The sequence below is a fragment of the Nerophis lumbriciformis genome, linkage group LG13, assembly GCF_033978685.3.
Source record: "Nerophis lumbriciformis linkage group LG13, RoL_Nlum_v2.1, whole genome shotgun sequence".
NCBI classification, from domain to species: domain Eukaryota; kingdom Metazoa; phylum Chordata; class Actinopteri; order Syngnathiformes; family Syngnathidae; genus Nerophis; species Nerophis lumbriciformis.
In genome coordinates this window covers 28,218,666-28,231,230 of record NC_084560.2, presented here as the reverse complement: position 1 = coordinate 28,231,230, position 12,565 = coordinate 28,218,666, and the positions used below count along the sequence as shown (strand labels likewise).

General features: G+C 39.2%; 1 protein-coding gene across 2 annotated transcripts in view; it reads right to left on the bottom strand.

Annotated features, from left to right (window-relative positions):
- The window catches only part of LOC133613543 (gap junction alpha-8 protein-like), an 89,056-nt gene that overhangs the window by 15,276 nt on the left and 61,215 nt on the right, over window positions 1-12,565 (bottom strand). The window contains exons 3-4 of one of the 2 annotated variants that reach the window (XM_061971161.2): window positions 7,685-7,776; window positions 953-1,032 (exon numbers count right to left, since the gene is read on the bottom strand). The exons of the other annotated variant lie outside the window; for it this stretch is intronic. Coding sequence (XP_061827145.1) covers window positions 953-982 — 30 coding nt within the window. The 5' untranslated portion in view covers window positions 983-1,032; window positions 7,685-7,776. The remainder of the gene's footprint in view (window positions 1-952; window positions 1,033-7,684; window positions 7,777-12,565) is intronic. 2 annotated transcript variants of the gene reach the window in all.

Here is a 12,565-nt window from a genome sequence, read left to right as displayed (position 1 = left end):
CTATTTTATTTAAGGACTTAACTGCAATAAGAAACAAATGTTTAATGTACCCTAAGATTTTTTGTTAAAATAAAGCCAATAATGCAATTTTTTTGTGGTCCCCTTTATTTAAAAATGTATCGAAATAATTTTATTATCGGTACCAAAAGATTGGTATCGATACAACACTAGTTAATTACACCATTACACTGCCAGGAGTTACTGGAAAACTGGGTGAACTCTATTTTATTCTCTTGATGGTGACAGAGCAGGAAAGGGCTGAGAATATGTTTTAACGTAAGAATACACGTAAAGCACCCTGTCATTCATTCATTTCACTGACTATTCACAAACTATTTTGTGTACGGTACGCATACTTTTGTTTCTAAATACGGGGCAATTCTGTTTTTCAAGAGACGGTTGGCAAACCTTCCCAAACATGGGAAACTTTATTTATTAAATCACAAATACTGAAATTCAACGATTTGGTGCATTTGCAAACAGCTAAACACTATGTATAAAGCAAACTATAACCTGCTACCCAAGAATGTACAACAATTCTTCTCAACAAAAGAGGAGAAATATAACTGTTATGATCCGCTGCCGGGATCATGTTCAATTTGGTTTTTGGACTCCCTCAGTTCCCATTTTGGTGCACCCCTGGGTTTGTTTTCTGTTTCCATGGGTGCTTATTGTTTCCACCTGTCTCTGATTGGTGTTTGGGAAGCTCACCTGGTCCCCGAGCACTAATCAGTAGCACTATTTAAGACTGCCTTGAGTCAGTCTGGCTTCCTAATTTGCTACACGCAACAGTTGACAACTTTTGATTCCTGCTACCTGTATACTAGCTTCCACGCTAGGCTCTGTTTGTTGCTAGCTTCCACGCTAGCCCCTTTGGTTTTTGCCTTCCGTGCTTTGAGCACGTTTTTCTTTGTTCCAGTCTGATTTATTTCTTAAATAAATCATCTCCTACCTGCACGCTGTGTCCGAAGTCCGTCTGCATCCTGGGAGAACAAACCCCGCATCATTAAGCGACCCCGTCGTCACAATAACCTTAGAGGAAAATCTCAATTAAAACATTTGTATGCTCGTACAACACTTAAAACCTTTAGCATATCAGTATGTGGAATTCAATTATGGAATGGATTAACCAAAGAAATCAAACAAAGCACCAATATGATTCAGTTTAAGAGACTGTTCAAACTACAAGTGTTCACAAAGTACACAGAACAAGAAGTTAAAGTTAAAGTACCAATGATTGTCACATACACACTAGGTCAGGGGTCGGCAACCCACGGCTCTAGAGCCGCATGCGGCTCTTTAGCGCCACCCTAGTGGCTCTCTGGAGCTTTTTCAGAAATGTATGAAAAATGGAAAAAGATGAGGGGAAAAAAAATCTATTTTTGTTTTAATATGGTTTCTGTAGGAGGACAAACATGACACAAACCTCCCTAATTGTAATAAAGCACACTGTTTGTTTATATTAAACATGCTTCACTGAATCGAGTATTTGGCGAGCGCCATTTTGTCCTACTAATTTTGGCGGTCCTTGAACTCACCGTAGTTTGTTTACATGTATAACTTTCTCCGACTTTCGAGGACGTGTTTTATGCCACTTCTTTTTCTGTCTCATTTTGTCCACCAAACTTTTAAGGTTGTGCATGAAAGATGAGTTTTGTTGATGTTATTGACTTGTTGGAGTGCTAATCAGACATATTTGGTCACTGCATGACTGCAAGCTAATCGATGCTAACATGCTATTTAGGCTATCTATATGTACATATTGCATCATAATGCTATATTTGAGGTCATTTAGTTTCCTTTAAGTCCTCTTAATTCAATTTATATCTCATGACACACTATCTGTATGTAATATGGCTTTTAATTTTTTGCAGCTCCAGACAGATTTTTTTTTGTATTTTTGGTCCAATATGGCTCTTTCAACATTTTGGGTTGCCGACCCCTGCACTAGGTGTAGTGAAATTTGTCCTCTGCATTTGACCCATCCCGTTGTTCACCCCCTGGGAGGTGAGGGGAGCAGTGGGCAGCAGTGGGCAGCAGCGGTGCCACGCCCGGGAATAATTTTTGGTGATTTAACCACCATTTCCAACCCTTGATGCTGAGTGCCAAGCAGGGAGAATTATGATGAACATCTTGAAGCCACTGCTCCTCCACATCGAGAGGAGCCAGATGAGGTGGTTCGGGCATCTGGTCAGGATGCCACCCGAACGCCTCCCTCGGGTGGTGTTTAGGGCACGTCCAACCGGTAGGAGGCCACGGGGAAGAACCAGGACACGTTGGGAAGACTATGTCTCCCGGCTGGCCTGGGAACGCCTCGGGATCCCCCGGGAGGAGCTGGACGAAGTGGCTGGGGAGAGGAAAGTTTGGGCTTCCCTGCTTAGGCTGCTGCCCCCGCGACCCGACCTCGGATAAGCGGAAGAAGATGGATGGATGGATGGATCTTGAACCCTTTTTTTCCCTTTGTTTTTATTGAGACAAAGATTATTTATGCATTTAATATTTGTTTGCTTACTATGGCATTTTTTTTTTTTTTCACTGTTCTGTTACAGAGAACAAGGAAATTGGATAACATTGCTATGGTATGAAAAGGGGTAGGATTAAATAAGCTCTGCTTCTTCCTACTCCTTTTCGGATTTGCTGTAATGAAGCACTGTATGTGATGAATTACATTGTATTGTATGCATGTTCCAAATAAACTGAAACTGAACTGAACTAGCACGCGACAATTTGTCATTTTCTCTTTCTGCTATTTGACTCATGACGGAACCGTGACCCAGGAAGTTGCCGGCCAACATGCAGATGTCATGACAAGCGATTGTTGTTTTGCTGTCCAATCTAATGATAACTGTTATCCTCCTCTCAATTCAGGAACAAAAAAAAAAAAAAAAAGCCTAAATCCCACCCTCTCTTCCGGCGTGCAAGCAAGCCCATGTGTTGTTGTGTACTGTAGGAGCACAGCCGCCATGTTTGGACCTCTGCTCGTACCCACTGGGACTCCCTTTAAAGAGCTGCGTGTTGGTATAGAGGACGTTTGGATGCTAAGCCCTACAGTGCGGCGCGTGAATGGAACTAGGATTTTACACAAAGACATGATGTCATGATGCAGGGCGTGGACCCTATTGAGCGCGTGCAGTGAGGCGCGAGGCCAGATTAGACCTCCGAGGCAGGGCACTTACTGGCCGCTGACCAGAATGCTAACACGCTAACAAACATATCGTAGGGCAATCTGCCTGCGGATCCAGCTTCCTGCTGGCAGTGGCCTTTGTAAGACAGGAAGCCAGTGGAATCTTACTTGTGGGATGGACTTATTACAATCACAAGACATCTCACGGTCTTGATTGATGTACAGTTTGTGTACGGTAAAATCTCACTACAAGGATTTTCACTCAAGTTTATGTAATACATATTCATTTTACAATTGCTGCTCTGTATTAAATATCACATATACATGAGAGAGAAACAGCACCATCTGCTGCTTTTAAGAGGCCGCAGTCCAATTATTTAAGGTTTATAAGGTATGAAAAAAATGTAAATTCAGTTCAGTTTCAGTTTATTTGGGAACATGCATACGATACAATGTAATGCATCACACAATTCCAGTTGTTTCATTACAGCACGTCCGAAAAGGAGTAAGAAGAAGCAGAGCTTATTTAATCCTACCCCTTTTCATACCATAGCAATTTTATACAATTGACTTGTTCTCTGTAACAGAACAGTGAACAAATAATAAATGAATAATATACCATAGTAAGCAAACAAATATTAAATACATAAATAATCTTTGTCTCAATAAAAAAAAAGAAAAAAAAGGGTTCAAGATGTTCATCATAATTCTTGTTCGGTGTACTTTGTGAACACTTGTAGTTTGAACAGTCTCTTAAACTGAATCATATTGATGCTTTGTTTGATTTATTTGGTTAATCCGTTCCATAATTTAATTCCACATACTGATATACTAAAGGTTTTAAGTGTTGTACGAGCATACAAATGTTGTAAATTAGATTTTCCTCTAAGGTTATATTTCTCCTCTTTTTTTGAGAAGAATTGTTGTACATTCTTGGGTAGCAGGTTATAGTTCGCTTTGTGCATCATTTTAGCTGTTTGCAAATGCACCAACTCCATCCATCCATCCATTTTCTACCGCTTATTCCCTTTGGGGTCGCGGGGGGCGCTGGATTATTATAATTGATCTTTTTTGTAACACAGTTAGTGAATGAGGCGCACATTTGTAGTATTGTATTCCATTGTATTAATGGGATGCAAGTTTTTAATAGAAGCTGAAAAGTGGCATTCTTCACTCAGAGTTATTACACAGGTCAGTTTTTATAACTTTAATATATATATATTTTCTTTTAAAAACTATTTTGGATTAACCAAAGAAATCAAACAAAGCACCAATATGATTCAGTTCAAGAGACTGTTCAAACTACAAGTGTTCACAAAGTACACAGAACAAGAATTATGATGAACATCTTGAAACCTTTATTTATTTATTCATTTATTTTTTTAGATAAAGATTACTTATGTATTAATATTTGTTTACTTACTATGTGTATTATTTATTTATTATTTATGTATTCACTGTTCTGTTACAGGGCAGCACGGTGGAACAGGGGTTAGTGCATGTTCCTCACAATACAAAGGTCGTGAGTTCAATCCCGGGCTCGGGTGTGGAGTTTGTATGTTCTCCCCGTGACTGCATAGGTTCCGTCTGGGTATTCCGGGTTCTTCCCACCTGCAAAAACATGCACCTGGGGATAGGTTGATTGGCAACACTAAATTGGCCCTAGTGTGTGAATGTGAGTGTGAATGTTGTCTGTCTATCTGTGTTGGCCCTGCGATGAGGTGGCGACTTGTCTAGGGTGTACCCCGCCTTCCGCCCGAATGCAGCTGAGATAAGCTCCAGCACCCCCCACGACCCCAAAAGGGACAAGCGGTAGAAAATGGATGGTTGGATGTTCTGTTACAGAGAACAAGGAAATGGGATAAAATTGCTATGGTATGAAAAGGGATAGGTTTAAATAAGCTCAACTTTTTCCTACTCCTTTTCGGACGTGCTGTAATGAAACAACTGGAAATATGTGATACATTACTCTGTATCGTAAGCATGTTCGAAATAAACTGAAACTGAAGCTGAAACTGAAACTACCAGAGAATTAGTTTGTAATTATTTTATGCCCAGGAAACATGAATATATTTTAATATTATGTAATAAATGAGCATCCAATTAAAAAAACATGCATTTTTTTCCCTTGTCGCATTAACTGAAACTAATACAGCAATATTTTATTTTATTTTACATCGGAAAGCATGTTAAGTTTATAAGTCAGTCCCTCCCGGAATCGACTGAGCCTGACAACAGATTTGCAACTACTCCGCACATTTAGGCCAATTAGTGTAATTTTTGTCCCTTAACAAGTTTTTATATTAATGCTGTCAAATGATGAACTTTTTAAAGAGATTAACCACACTTTTGAGTGTGAATTAATCACAGTAGATTACATACTCACGTTACTCAAATTTACCTAACAAAAAAAAAAAAAAAAGACTACGATATCTTGACATTAATGGAATTTTATTGTCAGAATGTCATACACAAACATTTTTAAAATGTTTTCCTTGAATGTATGTCTTTTATTTGTTCAAAACAGTTTTATCTAAAGTCCTGTCAGGTTTGTTTTTTTAAGTGAAACTTGCTAGCGAGCACACCAGTCAAACTTGGCAAAAAAATAGTTAGCATGCTAACATTAAAATGCTAACGATTATGATGCAGGCTGTTCAAAAATTAGCTACGGCTATACTGTGGACACCCCTGGTTGGAACACTTCACTCATGGTGCTGCTATACGTGCTATATGCTATAAAATGCTGTGTTTAATGGCGGATTGATGGCACATTTTTACTTCGGCCCTTGGAGGCAAAAAGTTTGGGCACCCCTGCTCTAGAGGATAATGATTAAAACAACTTTATTAGTACTTGGCTAGTCTAATAAAACATGCCTACGTGTTTTTACGGCTATGTGCTACCACACTTGGTATCGTTACTGTCGATATTTGTATTGATACGCCCACCTTTCTTTACATTCAATAGCTGTATCTTTGCGGTTAGCATGGCTTATTTTATCCTCCTACGGTGTGTAGCGTAGAGTGTTGAGCTATTCCTTGTCCTCCAGTGATAATGATACTTGTAAGAAAACCTTTTATTTGCTGCCATGGAGGCGACGATTGCCGACTTCGAAGCAGCTGTGCATTTTGGATGGACATCGGAGGACGCCACAGTGCGTTGAGGTTGCGGTTGCCGTCAAATTTGCATGACACATTTATAATGGGTCATCAACATGCATTATCACGATAGTATTAAAAGCTTCATCGTCGGCCAAATTCATATCATTTATATTGTATATCGTGTATATCAGTGATTCTCAAAATGTGCTACCACTAGTGGTAAGCCCCAAAAAAAATCACTTTATTAAAGTACAGTGTTTTATTTTCCTATATTCAAACTAGTGTTGTCCCGATATCAATATGTTGGTACCGGTACCAAAACTATTTCGATACTTTTCGATACTTTTCTAAATAAAGGGGACCACAAAAAATTGCATTATTGGCTTTATTTTAACAAAAAATCTTACGGTACATTAAACATATGTTTCTTATTGCAAGTTTGTCCTTAAATAAAATAGTGAACATACAAGAAAACTTGTCTTTTATTAGTAAGTAAGCAAACAAAGGTTCCTAATTTAGCTGCTGACATATGCAATAACATATTGTGTCATTCTCCATTCTATTATTTTGTCAACATTATTAAGTACAAGTGGTAGAAAATGATTTATTTATCTACTTGTTCATTTACTGTTAATATCTGCTTACTTTCTCTTTTAACATGTTCTATCTACTGTTCTTCTGTTAAAATGGTGTTTGATACTTTACATTAGTTTTGGATGATACCACAAATTTGGGTGTCAATCTGATACCAAGTAGTTACAGGATCATACATTGGTCATATTCAAAGTCCTCATTGGTCCATGGACATATTTCCTGAGTTTATAAACATCACGTAAATAAAAAAAAAGAAGAAAGAAGATGTTGTGATGCCAAAAAATATCGACGTAATCATAGTAGTATCGACTAGATACGTGCCTGTACTTGATATCATTACAGGTGGTTCTTGTTGAGAACCACAGTTTTATGTCGCACGACTTTACGCCTAACAGTTCAAATGTTTCTATCTGAATATGTTTACGTGCTCATTATATACCGTGACGCTGCATTACCCATTTAGACCTTTCATCACAGCTGGCGGAGTCCAAAATGTTACGAGATCATCATGTTCTGCCTTTTAACGCGGGCACAGAAAGGAGGCTTTCACTGTGAGATTTAGGAGATGTTATCAGCCGTGACCTGGGGGGCAACTCTGAGCCCTGTGACATAGGCGCAACACTAAGACCTCAGTGCTAAGACAAAAACGACGCTTGTTTGTTTAGCATGAAAACATAAGTCCTGTTCGTCATTGTGGTCTTTCGAACAAAGCTCTCACTTTCTCTTTGCGCACTTTTTTTTTTTTTTTTTTGCACAACTCATCTGTTTGGAAGCTCTTGTTTAGTTTTGTTATTTGGAGGAGGGTAAGGGGGGTGGGTGAGATGTCAAGATAGAGGCATGTGATTGCCCTAGCAGAAACGTTCTCACCTGCCTTTTGCAGTCTGAACATTCCTCTGTGCTGACCTGTCGTTTCCTCTGTAAGCACAAGGCCCGTTCTTTCCTGTCATAGTGTGTGGAGCCTTTAACACAAACATTACATTTTTATTATTTCTCAGCGAATATTGGCAGCCCTCCGTGACCCTGCAGAGGATCAAGTCGTTTGCAAAATGAATGACGGCTGACCAATGGCAGCTCTGCTTCCCCCTACAGGTGAGAAATGTAACTAACGTTTGAAGAGAGTTGGAAAATAGGAAGTGAAATTGTCGTATTATTCAAATATAAGCATGTATTGATGAAGACAAGAACATTGCTCTAACACGGAGTTCTGCAGGGGAGTAGTGATATATTTAGTTGATTGGTTATTTTTTAAATACACATTAACATTGAGCCAACACACTGTAATATTGTTTATAAAAGGCCTTGGCATGGACACCCTACTCCAGAGGTGTCAAAGTCGTTTTCACTGAGGGCCACATCGCAGTTATGTTTGGCCCCAGAGGGCCACATCTAACAGTGACTACTATTACTACACAATTTTTAAAATTCATTTCATGAGTAGATTTGTTTTTTAACTAAAATGTAAAAAAAATATGGTAAGTTGCAATAATTTCACCTCAAGATGTAGTGTATATTACTGTAAATGTAAAAACAGTAATGCTGTTTTTAATGGTAAAAAAAGAAAAAAGAAAAAAAGAAAGGCAGCTAAGTTGCCAGAATTTGACTGTAAAGTGTACATTTGTTTTTTACTATAAAAAAAAAAAATCAATTTTACAGTAACATTTTGGAACCTGAGCTGCCAGTTTGTTTTTTGGGGTTTTTGACCACAAATCAACAACTGTAGATTTTTCGGTGTTTTACTGTAAGTGCCAAAACGGCACCACAGTTTATTACAGTAAAAAAAGTACTGTTTTTTTTTATTTAGAGAAAAATGCTGTAAAATACACAGTAAATTTCACAATTTTACCATGAAATCTATTGCTACTTTTACATTGCACAATTTGATGGATAACTTGCTTTGAAATCATTATTAGTATTTATTTCTATTTAAAAAATGGTTTGAATGTTTGATAATATATTTTTGCATAATTAGACCATATATAGGTTAACATAATTTGCGATTACATGGAGTACATATACATTATATTGCCAAAAGTATTTGGCCACCTGCCCTGACTCACATATGAACTTGAAGTGCCATCCCATTCCTAACCCATAGATTTGTGTTTATAGCAATTTTCGACCATTCTTCCAAAAGCGCATTGCTGAGGTCACACACTGATGTTGGTCGAGAAGGCCTGACTCTCAGTCTCCGTTCCAATTCATCCCAAAGGTGTTCTATCGGGTTCAGGTTAGGACTCTGTGCAGGCCAGTCAAATTCATCCACACCAGACTCTGTCATCCATGTCTTTATGGACCTTGCTTTGTGCACTGGTGCACAGTCATGTTGAAAGAGGAAGGGGCCCACTCTAAACTGTTCCCACATGGTTGGGAGCATGGAATTGTCCAAAATGTTTTGGTATCCTGGAGCATTCAAAGTTCCTTTCACTGGAACTAAGAGGCCAACTCCTGAAAAACACCCCCACACCATAATTCCTCCTCCACCAAATTTCACACTCGGCACAATGCAGTTCTCCTGGCAACCTCCAAACCCAGACTCGTCCATCAGATTGCCAGATGGAAAAATGTGATTCATCACTCCAGAGAACGCGTCTCCATTGCTCTAGAGTCCAGTGGCGACATGCTTGGATGGGTGGCCAAATACTTTTGGCAATAAAGTGGGGGTTTTTTCCTCCCAAAATAGAAAGAAAGAATACATTTAGTAAGAAAAGTTACAGTACTTTATTGATACATATTATTTCCAGGCTTTCGAGGGCCAAATAAAATGAAGTGGTGGGCCACATCTGGCCCCCGGGCCTTGAGTTTGACACATGTGCCCTACTCACTGACAAGTGGTCAATTTTTTCAGGATTTAGCTGTCACTATTTTACTGTGAATTCTATGTTTTTTTTTGAGGAGGTTAACAATATATTAGTTTTCTTCAGAATAATTTAACGTAAGAAAAAACGATTATGAACTGTAAAATTAACGGATTCAACATCAACATACCGTTATGTTCTATATGTCAGGACTGTAATTTTTACGGTAAATTCTTGGCAACCACAGCTACCGGTATTAGTATAGTACCGCGATACTAATGAATCATATTCATACATACTCAGTGGTCTAGTGGTTAGAGTGTCCGCCCTGAGATCGGTAGGTTGTGAGTTCAAACCCCGGCCGAGTCATACCAAAGACTATAAAAATGGGACCCATTACCTCCCTGCTTGGCACTCAGCATCAAGGGTTGGAATTGGGGGTTAAATCACCAAAAATGATTCCCGGGCGCGGCACCGCTCCTGCCCACTGCTCCCCTCACCTCCCAGGGGGTGAACAAGGGGATGGGTCAAATGCAGAGGACAAATTTCACCACACCTAGTGTGTGTGTGACAATCATTGGTACTTTAACTTTAACTTTAACTTTTATTCGGTACTATACCGCCTCTGAAAATCCCGCCGGTCCTACCGGGCACAGATTTACGTTAAATCCAATGGTGCCATATTACAGTACCTGGGTTGCGCATGACTTAATGCCCGTTTGCTGATTTATCGCACTTTGGCACTTGGCAATCACTCCAGCAGGACAGAGCGAAGTCAGCCAAATTTTGCAATTTTCAATGCCAACAAAGAAATTTCCTCAAAAAAACGCTCCAACATAAGTACTGTAGTTGTTAGTAGTACATTCTATTGTATTGTTTTTATTATAATATTCATTATCTAAAAAAAAACGTTTTTCTTTTTAAAAGGGATGTTACATGTTAAAATGTTGTTTTGGGTGGCGAAGCACCAATTAAATTAATTTAATTTCATTTCATTGGGAGACGTTGATTTAAGATTCAAGTTTTTTGAGTTAAGAGCTGCATCACAGAAGCCGAGGTACTACTGTACACACAAATTTTTGTTTCTCAGTAAATATTTGTCGCCGGCTATTGTGCAAGCAGGTGTAAATACAGATGGATTGTTGGTTAAGATTACAAAAGTCAGCCGTTTTAAATGGGGAGAAGACTTGGAGTGTTTGGACACTACGTTAATTTATTCTTAAAGTTTCCCCTTCCGCATCCTGCACTGCCTGTGTGTGTGTGTGTGTGTGTGTGTGTGTGTGTGTGTGTGTGTGTGTGTGTGTGTGTGTGTGTGTGTGTGTGTGTGTGTGTGTGTGTGTGTGTGTGTGTGCTATTGTCTACTACTGAAGTTTTTGGTTTCATTGTTGAAAACTGGAATATACAATGATTACATTCTTGATAAGTTAGAGGATAAGGTGGAAAAGCAAAAAAAACCAAAGTGGATATAAAAAGGTGTTGTTTGAACTGGACCATCAATGGAAGACCTTTTTGTAAAAAACACGGGTGAAGCAACCTTAAATGTGGGCTTCCCCTGTCAAATCTGGCCTTCTGCGTATTCTCCCATCGACTTAAGTACTTTTGTTCTCACGCACCTTTTAGGCTGGACTAAGTTTATTATATTGCACTCGATATCAGACATCATCCATTGAGATGAGGATAAAATGACCATAATGCCACTCTGAATTAACAACCAACTATCCAAATTCACATTGTTGTTTTATGAGTGCGACCACAGCGGAAGAGGATCGCCCGTATATCGGCTGTGTTTGAACAACCTGGTATCAACGGACGTTCAAAGCATCTGGACAGTGATCATTGAACTACGTGACTATTTTGGGCGGTGTGGCTTGGTTGGTACAGCGGCTGTGCCAGCAACTTGAGGGTTGCAGGTTCGATCCCCGCTTCCGCCATCCTAGTCACTGCCGTTGTGTCCTTGGGCAAGGCACTTTACCCACCTGCTCCCAGTGCCCACCCACACTGGTTTAAATGTAACTTAGATAATGGGTTTCACTATGTAAAGTGCTTTGAGTCACTAGAGAAAAGCGCTGTATAAATATAATTCACTTCACTTATTGACATCATCACAAGTCTCCGTTTGTGCCGTGTACACGCATATGCTGAGTGGACAGTTTTGGAACTCTACACTTTGGTCAGCGTTTGCAAAAGTCTGCGTTCTTAAAGACAAAAAGTATGCGTTTGCATGTGGACAAGAGGCTTAAACGCAGAGATAAGTATGCGTTTATTAAGTATCCGTGTTTGTGTCGACATGGCCTTAGGTTTGTTTTTAGAACGCCCAATTTTAGCTCCAAAATTTAGGCGGGCCTGCATCAGTCTGCTGATGTCCCCCTACAAAAGACTCGAGGCAATTTTATATTGCGTAGTATGTCTTTTGGTACCATCTTCATCCCGAATCACAAGATTTTAGATTTAAAGGAATGATTACACACTGTCTATGCGGGGATTTGTGCTCCAGTTCTGTGGATGACTCATATAAGTCTGGTGATGGAAATAGGACGTTTCGAGTAGAGTTTGTTATCCACCGATTACTCAAAAACCAATTGTGGGAAATGACTGCCAGATTTATTTTCATGAGCATCTGTACGTTCTGGGTCCCTTAAAAGTAGGAACACTTAAAACCTACAATATGCCTGTGAGGTAGTAAGTGTTGAATAGACATTTTCTTACCAACACTTATCAAAAAATACTAAAGGCAGACTCAGGTAATTTAATAAAATGTTACTGTCTGAAACTAATTGATGCTAAGTAAACAACGAGACCATCAATGAACACGGGTAAACGCGAGACATCTTATTTGGCTGTATGTCTCTGAATTCATTGATCAAATGATGAACCACAAGGCTTTACTACTTCATTAAATTTGGTTGATCCTAATCACAGCTTGTTGTACCGGAAGAATTATAGTTCTGCTCCA